Raw genomic sequence first — 20,805 nt, forward strand, 5'->3', positions numbered from 1 at the left:
AATTACTGGAAAGTTGAAAAACGTCTTGATACAAAGCTTGAAAACTGATGGTTTATACCACCTATATGGTGTAAACGTTCTCCTTAAAAATCAGATCAGCACACAGACCTTGAGTTTTTACATATTTTAAATACAGGAATGTTAAATCTCCATTACACTTTGAAATAAGTAGTATATGCCAAATTAAGGGGTTCTCAAAAATGTCTTTTTAGAAAGAGCATTTTTAGGCACGTGTAAAGGTCCTTCTGAACTGTGCTAACCTTCCTTTAGACATCAGAAAATTAAAACGTCCTAAGTAGACTGCAAACATCGTCAGAACTGGGTTAGCCTGAATCAGACAAACGGAAGCGGGGAGACATGTGGATCCTGATGCAGAAGACATTTTCTTGAGTTCAGAGGATTCAAATCTGACGTGCGTTGTACAGGTCTGTTCTGACGCAGGAATGTCTGCACGGACATGCTCCACTCACAGAGCCCACGTGTGCCCGCTGTAGGGTCAGGAGGTCCATGTAAACTGTGTTTTACTCTAGGTCAATTCAATGCGCATATAAAGTAACTCCACCTTGAACATCGGTATGGAAGAACAGAACTATTTTCATTAATTTTTAAATGTCAGTTTTCTTTGAAATTGATACAATTATGGAAAGTTACTTACTTTAAATGGAAATGAATGATGCTTATTTCTTGAAATTCATGGAGGTAGAAAATGTATTATGTGTTGAAGACAGCCTAGAAGAGGGTTACTATTCCAGGAGTAGTTTACCCCATATTATAGACACGCCATTTTACTGTCCATCATGTGAGGAGATTTTAAAGTGTGACACTGGAGAACTGAATGTACTTAAGTAATAGATATACATGACTCCTAAAACCAATCAGCAAGCCAACTAACTGACCATCCAGCCAACCAACCAACCAATTAATTATGGAAAGGAAAAAAAAAAAAACCCACTCTGAATGCCTTTTGTCAGATAATGTAAGGTTGGGATAAATACAATAAAATTAATTTATGGATACATGAGAACATACTTAAATAGGGTCTGCACTAACATGACAGTATTTCAGATTTATAGGAGGACCACCATCACAAATTTGCTAAAGTATGAATACACTAGCCACTTTCTTTTCAGGGATTAAAAAAAAATAATGTTTATTTTGTGAGAGAGAGATAGCAGGAGTAGGGGAGGGGCAGAGAGAAAGGGATAGAGAGAATTCCAAGCAGGCTCCATACTGTTGGCACAGAGCGGGATGTCGGGCTCAAATTCACAAAGTGAGATCACGACCTGAGCCGAAATCAGATCACGGCCCGAGATCAAGACCTGAGTTGAAGAGTCAGATGCCCAACTGAGCTGCCCAGATACCCTCAGGGACTTTTTTTATGTTTATTTATTTATTTTTGACAGATAGAGACAGGCAGGAGGCAGAGAGAGGGAGAGAGAGAATCCCAAGAAGGCTCCACACTGTCAGCACAGAGCTTGACGCAGGGCTCGAACTCACGATCCCTGAGATCATGACCTGAGGTGATGTCGGACACTTAACCGACTGAGCTGCCCAGGCACCCCCTTTAAGGGATTTCTATAATAATTTGGAGGTCATTAATTGCCTCTTCGGATAAGCCAATTTATAAAAAAAGTATGTGACACAGGTGGCTGATCCACAATCTAATCTTATATCTGCTTAGTGCCTTAGCTTCTTTACTATTATGAGAATTTGTCAGAAGACTAGATGCCTCAAAACTGACAACACTCTAGAGGTAGGATATCCATGGCAACCGAGGCAAGAAGAACCTAATGGGGAAGGCGAGACTGTACAGGTTCTGAGTAGTCAACAATTACAGCGGGACTTTACTGGACCCATGACAGTAACAGTGATGGCCACTGCAGCACTGCTTATGAGAACAACATTTTGGAAACAACCAAAATATCTATTACCTTGGAATGGCTGAACAAGTTTTAGTATAGTCATACTTAACGGACACTGAAAATATTAAAGTGAGTGAGTAGACACATAAACAAATAGATCGAAAGAGATGTTCATGTTTTATTGAGTAAAAAATAAGCAAAGAATTGCTTATAACAATATTTGTCTTTACTTTATATATGTGTGTATACATTCCATCATATGTACGTATATATACACACACATAAATACATATACCGATACGTGCATATACAAATATCCATATTTATACAGTGACAGAAAAGCAGATTCCTATGTAGTGCACAGAGAGTAGAACTTAATTTGTTCATATATTAAATCATAGAATTTTGATGACATTTACTTTCTCTGTGTTTTATTTTCCAAAGAGAACTGAAACATACATTAATAATTTAGAATAACAGTATGTGTATGTATGTGCTCTTAAGGGTTATATTATAAATTCGTTACTACTGTATCTCATTCACATCTAGGTCAATGCTTTCCACAGAATAGAAAAAATATAAAAAGAGGATAGACAAGAAGTATTCTTTATGAGAGTAGCAACTTGAGGCAGAAATGAGGATAATATTTTATTGTGTGAAAACAATGAAAGGAAAAGCTTGAAGAGAAGAAAGGGATGTGGGGTGGGGGAAACAGGGCAATATTATTCAAAGGGTACAAACCTTCATGATGCAAGATGACTAATTCTGGAGATGTAACGTATAGTGCTGTGACTAGTAACCATACTGTATTACACACTTGAAATTTGCCAAAAGAATGGATTTCAACTGTTCTCACAATTAAGGTAACTCAATTACCCTAATTTAAAAGGAAAGGTAACTATGTGAGGTGATGAATAGGTCACTTGGCTTGATTCTGGTAGTCACTTCACAATGTTTACATATATTGAAACATCATGTTTTATACCTTAAATCTATACCATTTTGTATTTGTCAAATATACCTCAATAAAACTTAGGGGAAATCTGCAGAAGCCCATACTATAACTTTGAATAAATATTAGACATAGAATCTTAATCTGTTGACTTTATGATTACTGAATGTCATTGTTACGATAAATTCCTTCTTTCAGGACAATTCTGCCATGACAACCTCCGGCAATTGCATTCTAAAATAAAGCTGCTTAAGTTTTACATTTTGCAAAAGAAGGAGGAGAAGGAGGAAGAAGCGGAGAAGGAGGAGGAGGAGTCAGGAGGACATAGGTACATATTGAAAGTGGGAGGAAACACCGTGAAACCTTCTGACTAGTTTAATATGAAGTGTGAATCAGATACAGTCACGCCCACGGCACATTGGCAAGTGTGTGCTATAAACATAGTTGGGTCTGAGGAAGATGGCGACTGGAGGAAACCAGCCTCGGATCTGGAGGAGGGCCAGAGCTGGGGGGGGGGGGGGGGCAGGGAGCTTGCTGCTACAGTAACCCAATATTGGGGTGAAGAGAGGTCCAAAAGAAGGGAAGGACTTAGAATCAAAAATAGGCAGGACTGGACAGACCCCCAGTTGCCGCCATGATGAGATCCTGAAGCAAGACTCCCATAGTCACCTCAACATGGTGGCCAAAGGACTAACTGACCAGTCAGTAGAAATGGCCAACAGATGGTAGCATCTAGGTTTCGTTGAGTTGGTGAGGGTTGTTATCTTAGCCTGGTTATGTTAACTGGAATACCAAATGCTTCAGAACATCCACAGATGGAAAATATTGACAGAAAACAAATCCAAGGAGGAGCAGAAGTCATCAGAACCATATGTCAAGAGAACCAGGGCTAGGAAAACTGAAAGTCCTACATGAGTAACCAGAAAAAAGCAGGACACCGACCAACTACTGTGATACCTTGAGCAGAAAATACTCTGCCCTGCCGGTGTTCTCCTAACAAGTGGTAGACGAATCAATGGCAGGAAGTGCCACTGGGGGAAGGACCCTGAGTGCCTCGGTGTGATGACAAGAGCCATGAGGCATGGCGGATGCTGAGGAAGAGTGGTCTGCAGGCAGGCAGTGCTGAGGGAGGCCCTGCGTAGAGCTGTGGACAGGATCGGGCTGCAAGGCCCAAGAACAAGCCACAACAAGCATCAAGAAATGTGAGCCAAGCCCGGACAAGGCCCAGCAGAATGTGGAGAAATGTGTCTGCACAGGGGGAGGAAAATAGGGGCGCGTTAGGGAGCAGTGCTGCTTAACTGGGCCGGGATGTGCGTTTGGGGATCTAGAATCAAGTGAGAGAAGTTGGTAAATTTCTCAGTGCCGAGCCACGTGGAGGTTTTCACTTCATTCTCAAGACATCGGGTGTGATCAGTGAAGACCACAGCCTGGACGTTATCCCTGAGGATTCAGCCAACTAGTCCCAAGGGCACATCTCCAAGGAAGGTATGCAGAGGCAGGCTGAGCTCGGGCAGGGCCGGAGGGCAGAGGCAAAGCGTGGGCGCCCAATGATTTCAGCTGATACGTGAGCTCCACTGTGAAAATTCCGTATCTGAAAGAACTTAGTAAAATCTTGCTTCGCTGAAGATTTTACATAACCATCACTCAGTTTCCTGAACCCTGCATCAAGAGACACTCATTTTACATATAAATTTAAAATATTTACGTGTGTGTATATATGCTTGCTCCTGAGGACTTAATTTTTTTTAAAATATAACTTATTGTCAAATTGGTCTCCATACGACACCCAGTGCTCATCCCAACAGGTGCCCTCCTCACTGCCCATCACCCACTTTCCCCTCCCTCCCACCCCCCATCCACCCTCAATTTAGTCTCAGTTTTTAAGAGTCTCTTATGGTTTGCCTCCCTCCCTCTCTGTTTGTAACTTTTGAGGACTTTTCATTCAAATGTCAGGGTTTTTTATTTCAATTATGTGCCAATCATAATTTTAATTTTCCCTTCTTTTTCATTCATTTAATTATTTATATACATTGCTTATATACGTGTGTGTGTGTGTGTGTGTGTGTGTGTGTGTATAGCAAGATGCATATCTTTGGTGTCATACATTTCTAGATGAAATGTATATGGTTGAGTATTTTGATCATGTATCTATATAGGGCTCTGCAAATCAGTCAAATGTGGTATTAAAACTGCTTCTAGGGGTGTGTGGGTGGCTAGGTCAGTTAAGCATCCTGCTCTTGATTTCGGCTCAGGTCATGATCTCATGGTTCATGAGTTCGAGCCCCACATCAGGGCTTCTGCTGTCAGCAAAGAGCTCGTTTCAAATCCTATGCCCCTCCTCTGCTTGCTTGCTCTCTCTCTCTCTCTCTCTCTCCCTCAAAAATAAAAAAAAAAAAAAAACACTTAAAAAAACCCTATATTATTCCATATTTGCCCTCTTTACATAAGACTTCTCACCATACCCAATGACACCAGACATTGGAACTCTTCAGAATCCCAAATGTCCTAAGTGGGTTTTATAAACATGAAATAATTCATTAAGAACAGTTTCATTCACGGTGTTGAATTTAGAAGCGATCCTGTGAGATAATCTCATTGGTTCAGTCATCTGAAAATACGTGTCATATGAAATATAAGCCTTTTTTTCAACAACAAAAAATTCCTACTGCAAATAAGTTCAAAATGACTTCACTGACTTCAATGAAGCCATGTGGGGGCCAGCTGCCACCTATTACGAAAATAGTAATCATTGTGTTTCTCCACCATAAGCACCTTTAAAAGGAAGGTGCGATGCCACATCGCTCTTCCGCCTCACAGATTTATTCAGTTCTATGGACAGCTGTTCAGCGTCTGACCGTGGAGAGACGGCCACAGGGTAAGAATCAGTGTGGCTCCCTGCTCCCCCTCCAATGCCAGGGGACAGTTATCAACACACTTCACACTTCAGTGCAAACCAGCAAAAACAATTACCAGGTCATTAACACGGTCTTTCAAATACACACATCAAATCATCACTTAGAGGATTGTGAAGGCAAGCAGAACACAGTATCCAGACCTCTGGAATATTCTCTTTTTAAGTCTGCGCCTCGTTAGGAACCACTGGGTAATTGGCAAAAATACAGACCAGCAAGTGCAATGTAACACAATATGGGGAAGCCAACTGCTTGCAAAATATTAACCACAACTGAGCTTAATAGTGTCAAATGCACCTTTTGTGTTATATGCTATAGATGTTCTGATGAAAATAATACTTTATCTGGAAGCATATTTGTACAAAATATGCAGCCGTTAAGGACACAAATAATATGTAGATTTGTAGCACTGTTGGCCTGCAAATAGTTATTTATATATATATATGTATATATATATATATATACATTTTTACAAAGGGGTATCTGGGTGGCTCAGTCGGTTAAACATCTGAATCTTGATTTTGGCTCAGGTCATGGTCTCCTGGTTAATAAGCTCGAGCCCCACAACGGGCTCTGTGCTGACAGTGCAGAGCCTGCTTGGGACTCTTGATCTCTCTGTCTCTCTCTCTGCACCTCCCCTGTTCATGCTCTCCCTCTCTGTCTGTCTCTCTTTCTCAAAATAAACAAACAAACAAAAACTTCAATTAAGGCACGACCTTCTTTGCCTCCCCAGTGATATAAAACAGTAAATGCTTGGTCATAATTACAGCCATTTATTAAAAATCATTTATTAGTTCTCACTACAGGCCATTCAACCGTGCAAGAGAGTGTAAATTCAAAGATGTGACAGACACAGGCTTGCTTGCAGAAGGTAATTTAAGTAACTTATTTCATTTCATTTAAAATTCCTAAGATGTACCTTTACATTGTGTGCCGTTAATAAACAAATAAAAAACATTTTAAAAAGACACATGTTTAATTGTGTAGCTTTGAGCAAGTTAGGAATTGGTCACACAACGCTATTACTGTTTGGGGAATTTTTCCTGTATTTTGGGAGATCTGACCATTTCTCCTGCCTTCCGTTCTGGGAGTATGGAAGTAATCCTTTTACAACTACAGAAGGGAAAATAACACAGAGTTTCTTCTACTTGTGGATATTTTTCCCTTTGTCCCTTCACAGGGTGACACAGGTCCTGGTTTACTTGGATAGTTTCAGTTTTTGACTGTTTCCAGATTTATTATTAATACATTATCCTTTAAAAGAGTTTTGGTTCAGATAATAAAGAATATGGTCAACCCATTAATTAGTTCATCGGTTTGCAACAAAGTATAGAATTTCTGCCATGACTCTGATGATAAATATTGCTTCAGTCATTCAATAACATGCATTTTCACCCCAGTACCTGGTTTTTGTTCAGGGTGTATGAACAGGTGCACGAGCCTGCAGCAGTACAATACTTTTCAAGATCCGAGAGTTTAATAGCGTGGCTGGGGACTAAGCATGCAGGAACAAGTGATAAAATGAGAGTGGAGTGATGTCAGTTGCCCTGCCGTGAAAGATAGATCTTACGAAAAGGACTTTCTCCCATGGACCATAGAGAATTACTGAGGATACAATGCTGAAATACAACAGAGTCATATTTTACCTTTGTTCTCAATGTTGTTGAAATGCAGACATCTATACAATGCGGTGGGAGTTTCCATGAGCACACTTTTAGCACAGGGTAAGTATTTGGACAATAAGCATCAAAATTATAAATGTGTGTAAATTATTACTATAATTCTAATTCAAGGACTTTAACCTACTGAAATAGCGGCCAAGACAGAGAACATAAATATGTCTGTTGAAGCACTGTTCATGATGACAGAGAATGGTGCAGTCTAGAGACCTGTTTAAAGGAAGAAGCTGATAGAATTAAATACTCTGCACCTATTAAAAATGGTTAATTACATATATATGTAATTACATATACAAATTATATTAAGATGGAAATATATATACATATATATATATATATATCCTGCACCCATTATAAATGAATTATATATGGATATATATTATATATTTGCATTATATGTGTGTATATACACATATATGTGCATATATATACACACATATATATACACACACACATATATACATATATATATGCAGTGCATTATAAAGTAACAATGATATGTAAAATTTTGGCATATCTAAAATTAGAAGATGTCATTAAGAAGAAAAAGGAGGAAGGAGGAGGAAGGAAATAAAGGAAAACTATGTTCTTGCATATGTGTTTGTGATTAGAAACATAGAGATAAAAGCCTTACAAAAAGTATGCACCGATAGTTAGCACTGCTCATCTTTGGGATTGAAATACTTAGTTCCTTTGGTTTTTGATTTCTAGTTATCTGTGTCATTTGATTTTGCAAAACAGCGATCATGTATTTGTTTTATTACATGCACATTTCTATGCATATTTAGTTTTTAGAAAAGATATTTCCCATTTATTGTGGAAGATAAATTAGGACGGTGGAGAACAGAATATGACAAACAGCTGAGCTATCTCACAGCAATACGTGGTGCACGCTGACAGAAGTGGCTGACCTAGAAGAGTCACTAGTGGAAAACAGAAAAGGGAGAGTGTATCCAGAAGGTCTTGGTGTGAAGGAAAGATGCTCAACTAGAGGTGACAGAGGAGGAAATGAGTCTAGGATAAAGGTTGTTTTCTGGATTACATGACAAGATGGACTCAGAGAAAGGCTCTAGGAGGGGCAACAGACTGCTGAGCAAGAGAGAACGAATCTTCTCTGTATCTGTCTACGCGAAATGCTATTAGGATGCCCCAGAAATGGCCTGGGCTTATCTGGACTTGCAGTACTATGTTCAGGTAAGTTGATTACATGACTGATCACTCTCATCAGAGAACAGAGTCCTCCAAGCCATGGAATGCAAAGAAACTCCACGTATGGAGAAGAGACTAGGAGGCGATCCTATAATTGTAGCAGTAACATTAATAACTCAGAGGTATTCCCATATATGTGCATTCATCTGACAAATGGAGAAATACCATTAGCTTGTCTACATAGTATTATCAGTATTCAGATTATGCGGCAAATGAGGCAACTGACAGAGAGACTTTATGTCTTTTTGAAACCACACAGCTAGGAAACGGGCAAAGGCTGGAACCTGGGGCTTGAAGTAACATACCTGGTTCTCCTTACACCTTTCCACTGCCCTATAGGACCCCACAATCATGTGTGTGGGGACAGACCCTCCCCAAATTTTAAACATCTCTTCAAGTGATTGGGAGAAGGAAAGGAAGTACAGAGAGGCCAGAGAACAAGAGAAATGAGCTGGAAGGATGGTAGCAGCAACTAACTAGACAGTTCCGTTAGTTCTGAGTGTTCTCATGACAACAGCAACTTTCTCTCAAGGTGCGCTTTGACGGCGATCAGTGTGCCATCATGGGTCCCGCATCCCCGCAAGGAACTGCTTGCCGCGTGCCTCCTTTATGTGGCTTCACCTAGTTCCTGGGTGGTTTCCCTCTCTCTTCCTTCTGCAGTGGCACCTCCATGCCAGCAGAGATTGTAGCTGCTCTGTTGACCACTCTTTACCAATTATCAAGAGTGTGTGGCTCAAAAATACAATGAATGGGTAAATTTTGTATTGCTTTCCCTACTTGTGTAATTATTAATGTGTTTAAATAAGAAAAGCACTGAAAAGAAGAAAAATGAAAAAGGAAATGTGTTTTAATGCAGGAAATAAGTACTTAAAACATATTAAAGGGCAAAAGGTGACGGAAAACAGTGACTACGTGTAAGACACATAAACCTAAGTGGGAGAAAAAACTATTTATTTCTGCCTCTTTTTACAATAACACACACACGCGCGCGCACCCATACAACTCATAGAAAACAAAGCAGAAACAAACAAAAAAAAAACTTTTCCACCTTTCTGTCATGAGGATGAAGATTCATCCTTTCCAGATTCTGGACATACAATTATTAAAGTCTCCTCCACTAAAGCCACTTTTATTTTTAAAAAATCGGTAAATCTGTGTACTTTTCTCACAGTAGTGTTACGTGGATATTTTGTTCTTCTCCATTTCTATAAACAATCACTATTCCAGCCTAGATCTCCATCACTCACACCAAGTAAAACAGATGTAGATCATCTGTCTACACCTCTGCAGTATTTTTTGTTTGTTTTTGCTTTGTTTTACTTTTTAACTTTTTAATGTGGTCTGCACACTACTAACAGGTCAGTCTTTCTAAAAATGCTGTCTCCATCATGTGTGTATATGTATTTATACACATACGTGTGTGTGTATGTGTGTGTGTGTGTGTGATTCATTTTTGACTTAAAATGCAAGCAAATCAAAAGCATGGACCCGTCTTCTATTTTATTTTGGAGAACCCAGAAGAGATGACAAAAATAACTAAATTCGGTTAACAAGGCAGTAGTTGCAGTGTGGCGGAAAAACCTGTTAGCGGCAATCGTGGAAGGCAGGCTCCCGTGTGGCAGGACAGAAAGGATGCCAGGAACGGCGCCCACAGAGACTCGAGAAGGAAAGAGCCAAACTCTGTTCCTAAACAGGATACGCTTATTAAACAGTGCTGATGGGGACGGTGCTGGCGATAAAAGGGTTGCCGCAGAGAGATGAACATATTGGAGAGGGGACAAGGAGGGAACAATGAATCCGTATCAAGATTAATGACGATGGCCAGCAAGAACTAAGGGGGCACCTCGTGTGCCACGAAGGGAAGCTGGCACGGCACGTGACTTTCTCCACAGGAGCTCAGTGACACAGAAGACAACGGAATGGAGCCATTAAATAGAGCCCATCATGGCTCTGGGCTGGGAAGGTGTCTGTGACAGAACCGACGGGGACGCCTGGCACAGTATTACAGCGGATAATCATGTGTCTCATGGTCTCTCCACCAGTCTGGGAATCCCTGATGGGTCAATACAATGTATGGAACTGGATCCATTCAAACTCCATTTCAAAACACCACAAACTGTTACGTGAAATATTTCATTCTACCTTAACTTTGAAATAATTTGAATGCAGATGAATGCCTTTTCTACGTCTGTATGAATTTATTTCACATTATGTAAAAAAAATCTGAGTAATAAAAGTTAATGCTCCCTCCCCGAAAAGAAGTCTAACACACAGTTGTACTTTCTTACAAGCATTAAGTTTAAAACAAGACTTCTTATTTTTTCTTTAGATAGTACGAGTTGTGCATTTAATAGAAGGTGTGATATAAATGTGTAAATCGCTGTATCTAATTACCTAGTCCCTAAATTCCTCTCATATTCATCTCCTCTTCTCCAATCCTGACACCACTGTCCCAATGGAGGCTCATATGATCTTTCACAATTGCACCAAAACCCTGATGTCTTCTGCTTCCAATCGTGAGTCCTTCAACTGTGTCCACCTGACTCTTGACAGAGTGACCTGAGACATATACATGGCAACGCCATTCTTTTCCTCTGTTTCTTGACACCCACTGTCATTAGCACAAAACTTAAACCCTTTACCTGTCCTTCAGGGTCTGATTTACAGCTCTTTAAATGTAGTCATTAATAATAGCAATGGAGAAGAAGAAAAGGAGGATGAGGAGGAAGGCAGGGAGGAGGGAGGAGGGGGAAGAGGGAGAGGAGGAGGAGGGGGAGGAGAGGGAGGAGGATGAGGAGGAAGGCAGGGAGGAGGGAGGAGGGAGGAGGGGGAAGAGGGAGAGGAGGAGGAGGGGGGGAGGGAGGAGGAGGGGGAGGGAGGAAGGACAGGGAAGGAGGGGGGGAGGGGAGGCACGGAGCACTGGGCAGACAGTGTTCTAGGTGCTTCACACTGACGCCATGTTCCGCACAAGGGTATTCACATGTTGGCACCCAGATCTCGGACTGTCAGCTTCTGGAACTCTTTGTTTCTAAGCTACCCCATCTGCGGTATTTTGTCTTAGAAGCCTGAACAGACAAAGTTCAAATGCTTACAATCACTGAAATCCTCAAGGAGTTTAACAGTAACAAAATGCTTTCCAAGGAGATCAACTTAAAATCAGGTACTGAAATTATGTCGCCATGAAGCGCATTTGAGATATAAATCTGTGTATGTACGTACATGTATACATATGCATACACAGACATATGCCGCCCGTGTCCATGCAAAGCTTCCAGGGAAAGCTGTCTGCCCTTCACCTTCCCAATGGAAACCACAGGGATGAACTTTTGAGAGCATTTGCTGGTAATTCCTCTTATCTGTAACTCATCAACCATATATGACTTTCTCAAGAATTTGGTCACACAACTTGTCACGAGTTTTATCTGAGAAAGCTGAGTTGTTGAATGCATATACAACGATCTACGTTAAATAAATATCTCCTTATTGAATTAATTTTTATTGGATTTTTACTAGATTAGTATGGCGGGAGCAGTTGTACTTGGCTGTTTAGAAATCTGCTTCTCCGCTAAACTGAATCTTGAGGAAAATTTCTTTTTAATTTCTACCTAGAACACATTACATAACAGGGTCTCCTAAAAAAAAAAAAAAAATATATATATATATGTGTGTGTGTGTGTGTGTGTGTATATATTAAACTGTTTTATAATTATTAGTTATAGTTAATATATTATTTAATATATAGCGGGTAATATGTTAATATGTTATATATTCAATTATAACATACATCACCTTAATATAATTTAGAAAATTATATATATATTTTTTAAATTTTTTAAAGTGTTTATTTATTTTTTATAGAGAGCGTGTGAGCAGGGGAGGGGCAGAGAGAGATGGGGAGAGAGAGAGAGAATCCCAGGCAGGTTCTACACCATCAGAGCAAAGCCCGACATGGGGCTTGAACTCATGAACCATGAGATCATGACCTAAGCCAAAGTTGGATGCTGAACTGACAGAGTCACTCAGGTGTTCACATATGTGTGTGTGTGTGTGTGTGTGTGTGTATTTATAAATATGTTTCTCGTATTCTTTTTAAGATGATATTACACAATATGACAAATTATAATATTCATTGCTACTAGCCACTGAACTTCCTATGATAATTATCTTGTATAAGCAATTTTATGTTAATGCCTTGCATAAATTGACACATGTCACTTGGTTATATAACAGTGAGAGCAAATATAAGACCAGGAAAGACTAAATCATTAAGAGGAGATTAAGGTTTCAACAAAAGAGGAGTTTATCAACTAATCTCTAGGTGACATTAGAAACTGATTTTTGTTTTCTATTCTATTTTCTATTTCTATTCTATTCTATTTCTATTTCTCAAAGGTTTGCAAGTCACGTCAAATGTACAGATTGAGTACACCAACACTTCTTATCTAGAACTCTCTCTAATGCTTCTAGCAAGAGTCTGGCTGGGAATCTTTACAGAACCATTCTCCTCTCTTATGCTCAATATGTAATATACCTTCGTCACCATGTGCTTAATCGGGAAACCCCCTTATTTGGAATGTCTCCCAAGGAATCAAATTAAGCCTAATTATACTTAATGGCAATGACTGCTTCTTAATTTGGATGGTAATTCTGCTTAATTGAGATGCCTTCAGGTGTCTAAGTGGTGCTCTAGCAAGAGTATTGGTGTGCACAAGTGCATCAACCTGGAATGTCCTGTTTCTTCTCTGAACATTTCACCAAAATAAACGAAGAAAGGCAAAGAATTTACTGAAGCGATATAACACAAGATTCCTGAAATGTAATTTAACTGTTGAGTGTTTACAGTCAACCAAATTTATACAAGATCATTAGAAAAATCTATGTGAATGTACATAAAGATGAGTTGGGAAAGCAAAACCCCTAAAATGAGAGAACTATGTAAATCCAAATGGCATATGTCCGTTATTTCATTTATCATTTTGCAGTTTGGCCATGTTGCAACATCCTCAAAGAACACACCTCATGCATTTTATCAAACGTGAGCCTGCTGGAGTCTGGCAAAACAGGAAAATAATGGGATCTGAAGTGCCATAAACAAAATATGAACCTGATGAGAACCCAAACCTCTTTCTTCAACACTTTGCTCGTGTACATGTGGTAGACAAAACTGGTTTCCCATAATCCTCAGCCCTGCCTTCTGCCTTCCAGATGGTTCTTTCCTCAGGCTCCCTAGGAGCTGGAACATGGGCATTCGACTCAGGTGAACCTGAAGGGAAGTCCACTAGGGACATTCTAGAAAATCCCTTCCATGTTTTAGAAAGACATGGCTCATTTCTTCAGCGAACATGACTACGCCACAGCCATCTTGTGACCTGAGGCGGGGCAGGCATCATTACTGCCCTGGATGGTGGAGCAGAAAAGAGGGGAGACACATAAATCCTCAACGATGTTCCTGAGCTCCTGAATTAAATCTGGACTCTCACCGGCTCTCCCCTTTTGTTAGGTGAAATAATGTTTCTTGAACACTTTTTCTCATACCTACAGCCCCAAACATCCTATTGACACACTGAATAACCTATTATTTCGTTTCCTCGTGGCACCCCTCACAGTGATAATGGAACACGTAGCTGCAGAAATAAATGAGTCTTCTAACGAAGAGAGCTAATGAAGTGCCCTCACAGTGCAGTAAGACACATGTTCTCCTCCTTCCGTAGGAGCAAAATAGCTGGGATACCTTTAACAAGTAGTTTACATTCCCCGGATCTCGGTTTCTTGTCTGTGGGGTGAAGGGTACAGACAATAGGAAGTCTAAGCTTCCTTCTAGATAGAGATTTCAGTTATTCTAGTATGTGAGGGAAAGAAAGAAACTCAGATATATAGGTGCACCTGTAGTATAAAAAATATTCATGATTATTTATATGCAATCTGGAATTAAATGAATTTTGGAATACCGTACGGGCGTTACTCAGATTTACTGAAGATTCACCTTGCAGCCGCTGCCTGACCTATCACCACAGCAGGGCTCTCCTGCTCCTTCCATACAAAGGACTTCCACACTTTACAGCTCTTCGCCTGACACTCAGAACTGCAAAACTCCTCTCACTCCTTACAGCGGAGGCCCAGTCCCCCTCCCACTGACACCAGAGAAAAATACGCCATCAGCATGACTCTCTTTGTCTCTATTGGCTTCCCCACATGACATCATGCATATCCCAGATCTCGGCAGCAGAAAACGCACTTGTGAATTCCACATTTGCTGCTATCAGTCATATCCGCTTGAATGAAATACAGCAGGCACCTCACTCTCATTATGCCCAAAACCAAACTCATTATCTCTTCCCATAAGAAAAAAAAACAAAACAAAACAAAAAACTGGTTCCTGAGGCCCTTTCCCTGATCCAAGGTAGGGAGAATTTATATATTTATATTATTCCAAACTGGACCGATCTGGAGAATAAAAGAAGGTCGTTATTAACAACGGTGCAGGAACCGCAGACGTAGGGTAGGTGCCCCTGGTGGGGCGGGGGGTGCCGGAAGGGGGGCTGGACCACACCCTCATTCTGGTAAGGGCTTCACCATGCCCGCCTAAAGCCATTCTTGATTCCAGCATATTCCATTACATTCAGAGTGACTGTACGGTATCCTTGAGAGTTGCTAAGAGAATAGGTCTTAAAAGTTCTTACCACTAGAAAATAAATTGGTAACTATGTGAGATGATGAATGTTCACTGTTTTGCCAAATATACATATATCGAATGACTATATTATACACCCTAATGTTATATGTCAATTATATCTCAACAAAACTGGGGTGGGAGGTGGAGAACATAGGCCAACCTTCAGAACCAGGAGGAGGCAACCAAACGAGGAAAACTCCCCTTCTATTTGAGTCCTAGACTTTTTCCCACTAACTGTGGATATATGTACTCAGGAGGCAACGTGAGCCTTTCTATTCAAACAGCAAAGTGTAAGGGCACCCCACATTCACAGGGCTGTGGATCTTGAACACTGTCCGAGTCAGAGCACTGACAGCATCGGCGACACTGAGGGGACGGGGGAGGCCTTACCTTGTCCGGGTCAGTTGTGGTAATGACCCACACACAGTGAGCGTTGTCTTCATACTGAACCGGGTAATTAGGGGAGGTGATGATGCCGCTGGGTCCACGCAGATTTGATCCACATGTTCTAGCTAGAAATACACAGACATGGTGTTACTTTCTTCAGCATTTTATCTGTGTGGTGAAGACAAACTAGGCACATGAAACATCAGATTATTCACTGATTATGATAAAAAGCGGTTCAAGAACTCAAGTGGGCAAGTGCAGTGTACTCAGCCATGGGGACCCTTGTCTGACTTCGGCAACGTCCAACCCGAGCTCTTTATTAAATTTTCCAAGGCGTTACCATTCACGAGTTACAAGAGTGACCTTGTCGCTGATATCGCCATGGATGATGCCAAATCAGATCAAATCAGCCCACCCAAATCCCAGTCTGACTCAGAGGCAGTCTGTACATACCTCTGGCTGCACACAGACACAGTAAGATAGAGGGGAAAGTGCAGTGCAGGGGAGCTCCAGAGACCCTCCCTGCCGCCCCACCACACCCCACGCGGTATGACAACTTCGTCCTTTCCACTCTAAACACGGATGGTACCACAGGTCATCTCCAAAGTCTCTTCCAAGCTTTGGAGTCTACTCTACAATCAACTATACAAATTTCCTTACAGCACAGGGCAAGCAGGAGATTAAAATGTAGTTGACAATTTAAAGAAAGAAAATAGAAATGGTGGCTCTAGAAGGGGAAAGAAATGACCTTACGTTGAAAGACCCACCCAGCAAACTACAGAAATGACATAACTTAACAGATATTACTGAGGTTTTAATATAAAAAACTATTTCAGGGGTTGCCTGGATGGACTCAGTTAGTGAAGCGTCTGACTCCTGATTTTGGCTCAGGTCATGATCTCACAGTTTGTGAGTTTGAGCCCTGCATTGGGCTGACAGCGTGGAGCCTGCTTGGGATTCTCTCTCTCCCTCTCTCTCTGCCCCTCTTCCGTGTTCTCCTTCTCCCTCTGTCTCTACCCCAGTCCTACTCATGTTCATTCTCTCTCTCTCTCAAATAAATAAACATTAAAAATTTTAAAAATATATCTATTTCAACTGACTTCTATTTTAAGAAAGGAGTTTTTAAAAAAAAAATTGGCACGTAATTTTTAGAAATCAAATGTGGACTTGAAATGCAATCCAGTCCTAACATAATAATATAAACTGGGGGGGGGGGGGGCAGGGGGCGTCGCCTGGGTGGCTCAGTCGGTTGAGCGTCCAAATTCGGCTCACGTCATGATCTCACATGAGTCTGAGTCCCACATCAGGCTCACTGGTACCAGCTCGGAGCCCACTTCAGATCCTCTGTTCCTCTCTCTCTGCCTCTACCCCCATCATCTCTTAAAAAGAAGTAAACATTAAAAAAGTAATTTAAACTGGGTTTGCAAAAAAGAGCAGAGAAACTAATTTCACAAGAAATAATGTAAGAGAAGCGCGAGTTCATTTTCCTAAGGTTTCATATCACACAAACCAATTAAACTGTCACCCAATAAAAGATTAATCCTAATCATGACCCGTCTTGCCTTTGTTCTTTTTCTTGGCTGAGCACCCACTCCAGATCCGGCATTATTCTGGGAGACACAGTCACAGAATCAACTGGGCAGGATTCTGACTTCCAAGGGCCATCTTACAGTGGACAAGTCAGGGGAAACCATGCAACTGAGCTGTTACTAACTGCCCCCAGGAATATTATATTCCTTGTCCATTTATATGGACGTAACAATAGCAAAATTCATACCTATTCCCAATAATAGTTCTTTCTTGTAATGATTCGTTTACAGATCTATCTGTCCTACAAGGCCGTGAATTTCTTGACCTTGGGAGGGCATCCTTCCCTTATCATCAGCACCACAGCCAGTGTCTATACTTGCTGACATATAAAAATGTGGTGAGAGTAGACAACTCTTCAGTCGTTCAATACTTACTATGAAAATAATTAGCTAGGAATTAGTCTACTATACGGTGACTAACAAAAACACAGGGAAATCGATGTTTAAAATACTGGCATGAACTCTGAAAATGGACAAGATTTCTTAAAAAAAGACCCATAAAAGATGATCTGGTTTTCAAAATCCAGTAGGTCCTCCAATGGAGAGCTAACTGCACACAAACACACCCACCTCTATACACAACAGAATCTATTTTTAGGAACATGTTCTCAGAAAGGACCATGAGCTTCAGATGCGAAAGTTTCCTAAAGCGCCCTGTAAGCAGTATTCATGAGAAAATCTTAGAAGAAAAGTTATCATCAATACATTTCGATTTACAATGCCTTTGGGTTACAGGCTCGTTCTTTGTTAAGTTTCACACTGAAAAGCTGCTATGAGCATAATGTCACATTGCACGATAAATATTTTTTGACTTACTTTTGAATTAATATTGCCAAAGTGCCATTCTAAGTATATCAAACTTCAGAAAAACATCAGAAGAGTGAGGGAGTGCAGTCGGGGACTAATTGCTACATTCCCACCGACAATTTGCGCCCATCCAGTCATTAGCCCCAGCTGTCACTCTGCTGGAAAGTTCACCAAATCTGACATTCCATCAACGGCCTTATGTCCCACGTGTCTGCTTTGAAGCTTGACCCTTAACTTGACTTATTCAAATTGCCTAGCAGCTCTCCGTGCAATTCATCTTACCCGTTGCTGGGGGAAATAGGACTTTTAGTGATTATATATTTTAGTGAGATAACTATTAGCAAAATATTTATAAGAAAGCAGTATATTTCTCACATTTTCATGCCTATTTAGGACTGTGTTTCACATAGAGTGAGTTATGAATCCCGTCTCTTTGGAGATCTTTTTCATCAGAAATTGTCAAATTAATTCACAAAAAAATTTTTTTTTCTTTTTGTCATAGAAATATATCTCTATTTTTGCAATACATTTTTCTAATCCATTACTTTTAACTATTTTTTTACCCATTCTTTCAATCAAGCCATTAACATAATCAGCAGAAAAGACATACGTGGACGATTCGGGACAGGGATTTTTCTCTGTTTTAACCACCATATTACTTTAATAATTAGAACAATTCCTAGCATTTGATAATCCCCCCCCCTCCCAAATACTTGCTGTAGTTTTTAAACAAGTGTAATGACCTTAAATAATACCATCTAGTTATAATTATTTAATTATAATCCTCTCCTTTGGAAACCGTTAAAAACTTTAGTCAGGACCTCAGTCTTTGCTCTTCTAACTCTTCCCCCTCCTTATCATCAGCTTCTTCACCAAGCGATGATACCACCATCTTCACACCAATGAGGCGTCACTGGGTGCTGCTTTCTGTATCAACATTCTTCTACAAATCCCAGATAACCCCAGATTTTCTACTGGCGACCACTCGAAGCTCAACCATTTACATGCAGAATCTTCACAGAATAATACTAATGTGTTCTGAGCTGCCGTGATTTCTGGCTCTTATTATCCAGACGCTTGTGGTGTTTGCCGTGCGGTCTGGATGTGATCTTCTGAATTTCCCGCAGGCAGAGTTTGTCACCTGGGGCATCCTTTCCGTTCTGTGGTTCTGGGACAGGCTTATAGGAAACGGCCAGATCCCTAGATTTTAAGTTTGTTTGTTTGTTCGTTTACTTATTTTGAGAGAGAGAGAGAGCAAGCGAGCAGGGGAGGGGCAGACAGAGAGAGAGAATCCCAAACAGGCTCTGAGCTGTCAGCACAGAGCCCGACGCAGGGCCTCAACTCACAAACTGTGAGATCATGACCCGAGCCGAAACCGAGAGTCAGAGCCCCCCAGGAGCACCTAAAACCCTGAATTTTAGAGCAAAGCCTCCCCGCCAGCCGTGCCACATTCCGCGTCTTCCTCCTCGTCAGCCTCAAGCATCTGAACGCGACTTTCCTTCATATCCACTGCATCTCTAATTTCTGTTAGAAACCTAATCTTGGGGAAGAACGAGAAGAGCTACGGAACACAGGGCAGCCCGAGGGACGAGAGAGGTACCAGGACTAAGAGCTCCACTGACATGCGTCTGACGGTTGAGCATCATTCGGCACAGAGCCATGAGGACAGTCAGTCAGTGCGTGTCTGGCCCTGGCCACCCACCCGAGGTCAGGTTCGGGAAGAACACGCGAGAGGGGCCAGCCTGCGGGGCAGGAAGGGAGAACGGGAGCCGAGGGAGCTGGCAGTGCACACAGAGCCTTCGAGAGGAACGGGTTGGCGGCACTGTGTCTGCAAAGTGCACCTGTGCTGCTTTTCCAGCAGCTTCTGTGCTATGACTGAATAGGAACTCAACCACTGCTGTGGAGATTCATAAAGCCATGCTATTATCTGACACGGAAGGCTGGAGCCCTGAAGGTCTGTCGCCTTGCCTGTCTCTTTCCACCTCGGACTCTTTGCTGGTTCCTCACTGCACCCCACGCATGGGCCGCGGACCTTCTCGGACAAGCACAAACCTGCTAGCTTAGCAAACCTGATCTAATTATGAGTAAGCAATTGCACAGTGTCCTTGGGGTGGGGGGGGAGGTCTTCCTCCAACAGCTGCTTCTGTACCGAACAGGCATTCAATTAGTCAACAAAGTATTTAATTGGCCAACGTAATTAAGTAATGACACTACAGTCATGTCAAGCAGGTTTTATAGCAACATTTAAATATATTCCCATAACGGAAATGTATACGTGCGTGTTTCTATAAATCAGAGTTGAATACCCCCTTCCTACTCCTGCTAAGTGCTCTCCCTTGTCAAGATCTTCCTGGAAATACAACATCCAATATAAAGTAATACACACTTAAATGATCAATAATGTTTAATAAGTGGTCTTTGGTAATAACCATGACCTAACGTACAGCTAGTATTACCCGTGGCAGTATTCTAAACTTGTGAGCTCAAATTTTACTTACATGTTTTACGTTTTTAAAATTAAATAAGAATTCACAAAATGGTAGTTGAAAATGTATCAAAACGGAAAGTAGATAGGGAGAAAAAAACTGATTTTGAAAGCAAATATATGCCATTTATCTATTTAATCAATGAATATTAAGTACAAAACATATTCATTTCACGTAATCTGTCTTATGTAATATGAAGTAATCATGTGTCTGTCTGTGTAAATTCAGTTCCAGGAATCTGTATTGTTC

The 20,805-nt window shown here is 40.9% G+C and overlaps 1 protein-coding gene across 5 annotated transcripts in view; it reads right to left on the minus strand.

The window, feature by feature from the left end:
• Positions 1 to 20,805, minus strand: part of CSMD1 (CUB and Sushi multiple domains 1) — a 2,004,702-nt gene that overhangs the window by 534,830 nt on the left and 1,449,067 nt on the right. For all 5 annotated transcript variants that reach the window (XM_053900776.1, XM_053900775.1, XM_053900774.1 and 2 more), the window contains one exon: positions 15,678 to 15,799. In XM_053900776.1, coding sequence (XP_053756751.1) covers positions 15,678 to 15,799 — 122 coding nt within the window. The remainder of the gene's footprint in view (positions 1 to 15,677; positions 15,800 to 20,805) is intronic.

Source organism: Panthera pardus, unplaced genomic scaffold (assembly GCF_024362965.1).
Source record: "Panthera pardus isolate Hobbes unplaced genomic scaffold, ASM2436296v1 HiC_scaffold_13, whole genome shotgun sequence".
NCBI lineage: Eukaryota > Metazoa > Chordata > Mammalia > Carnivora > Felidae > Panthera > Panthera pardus.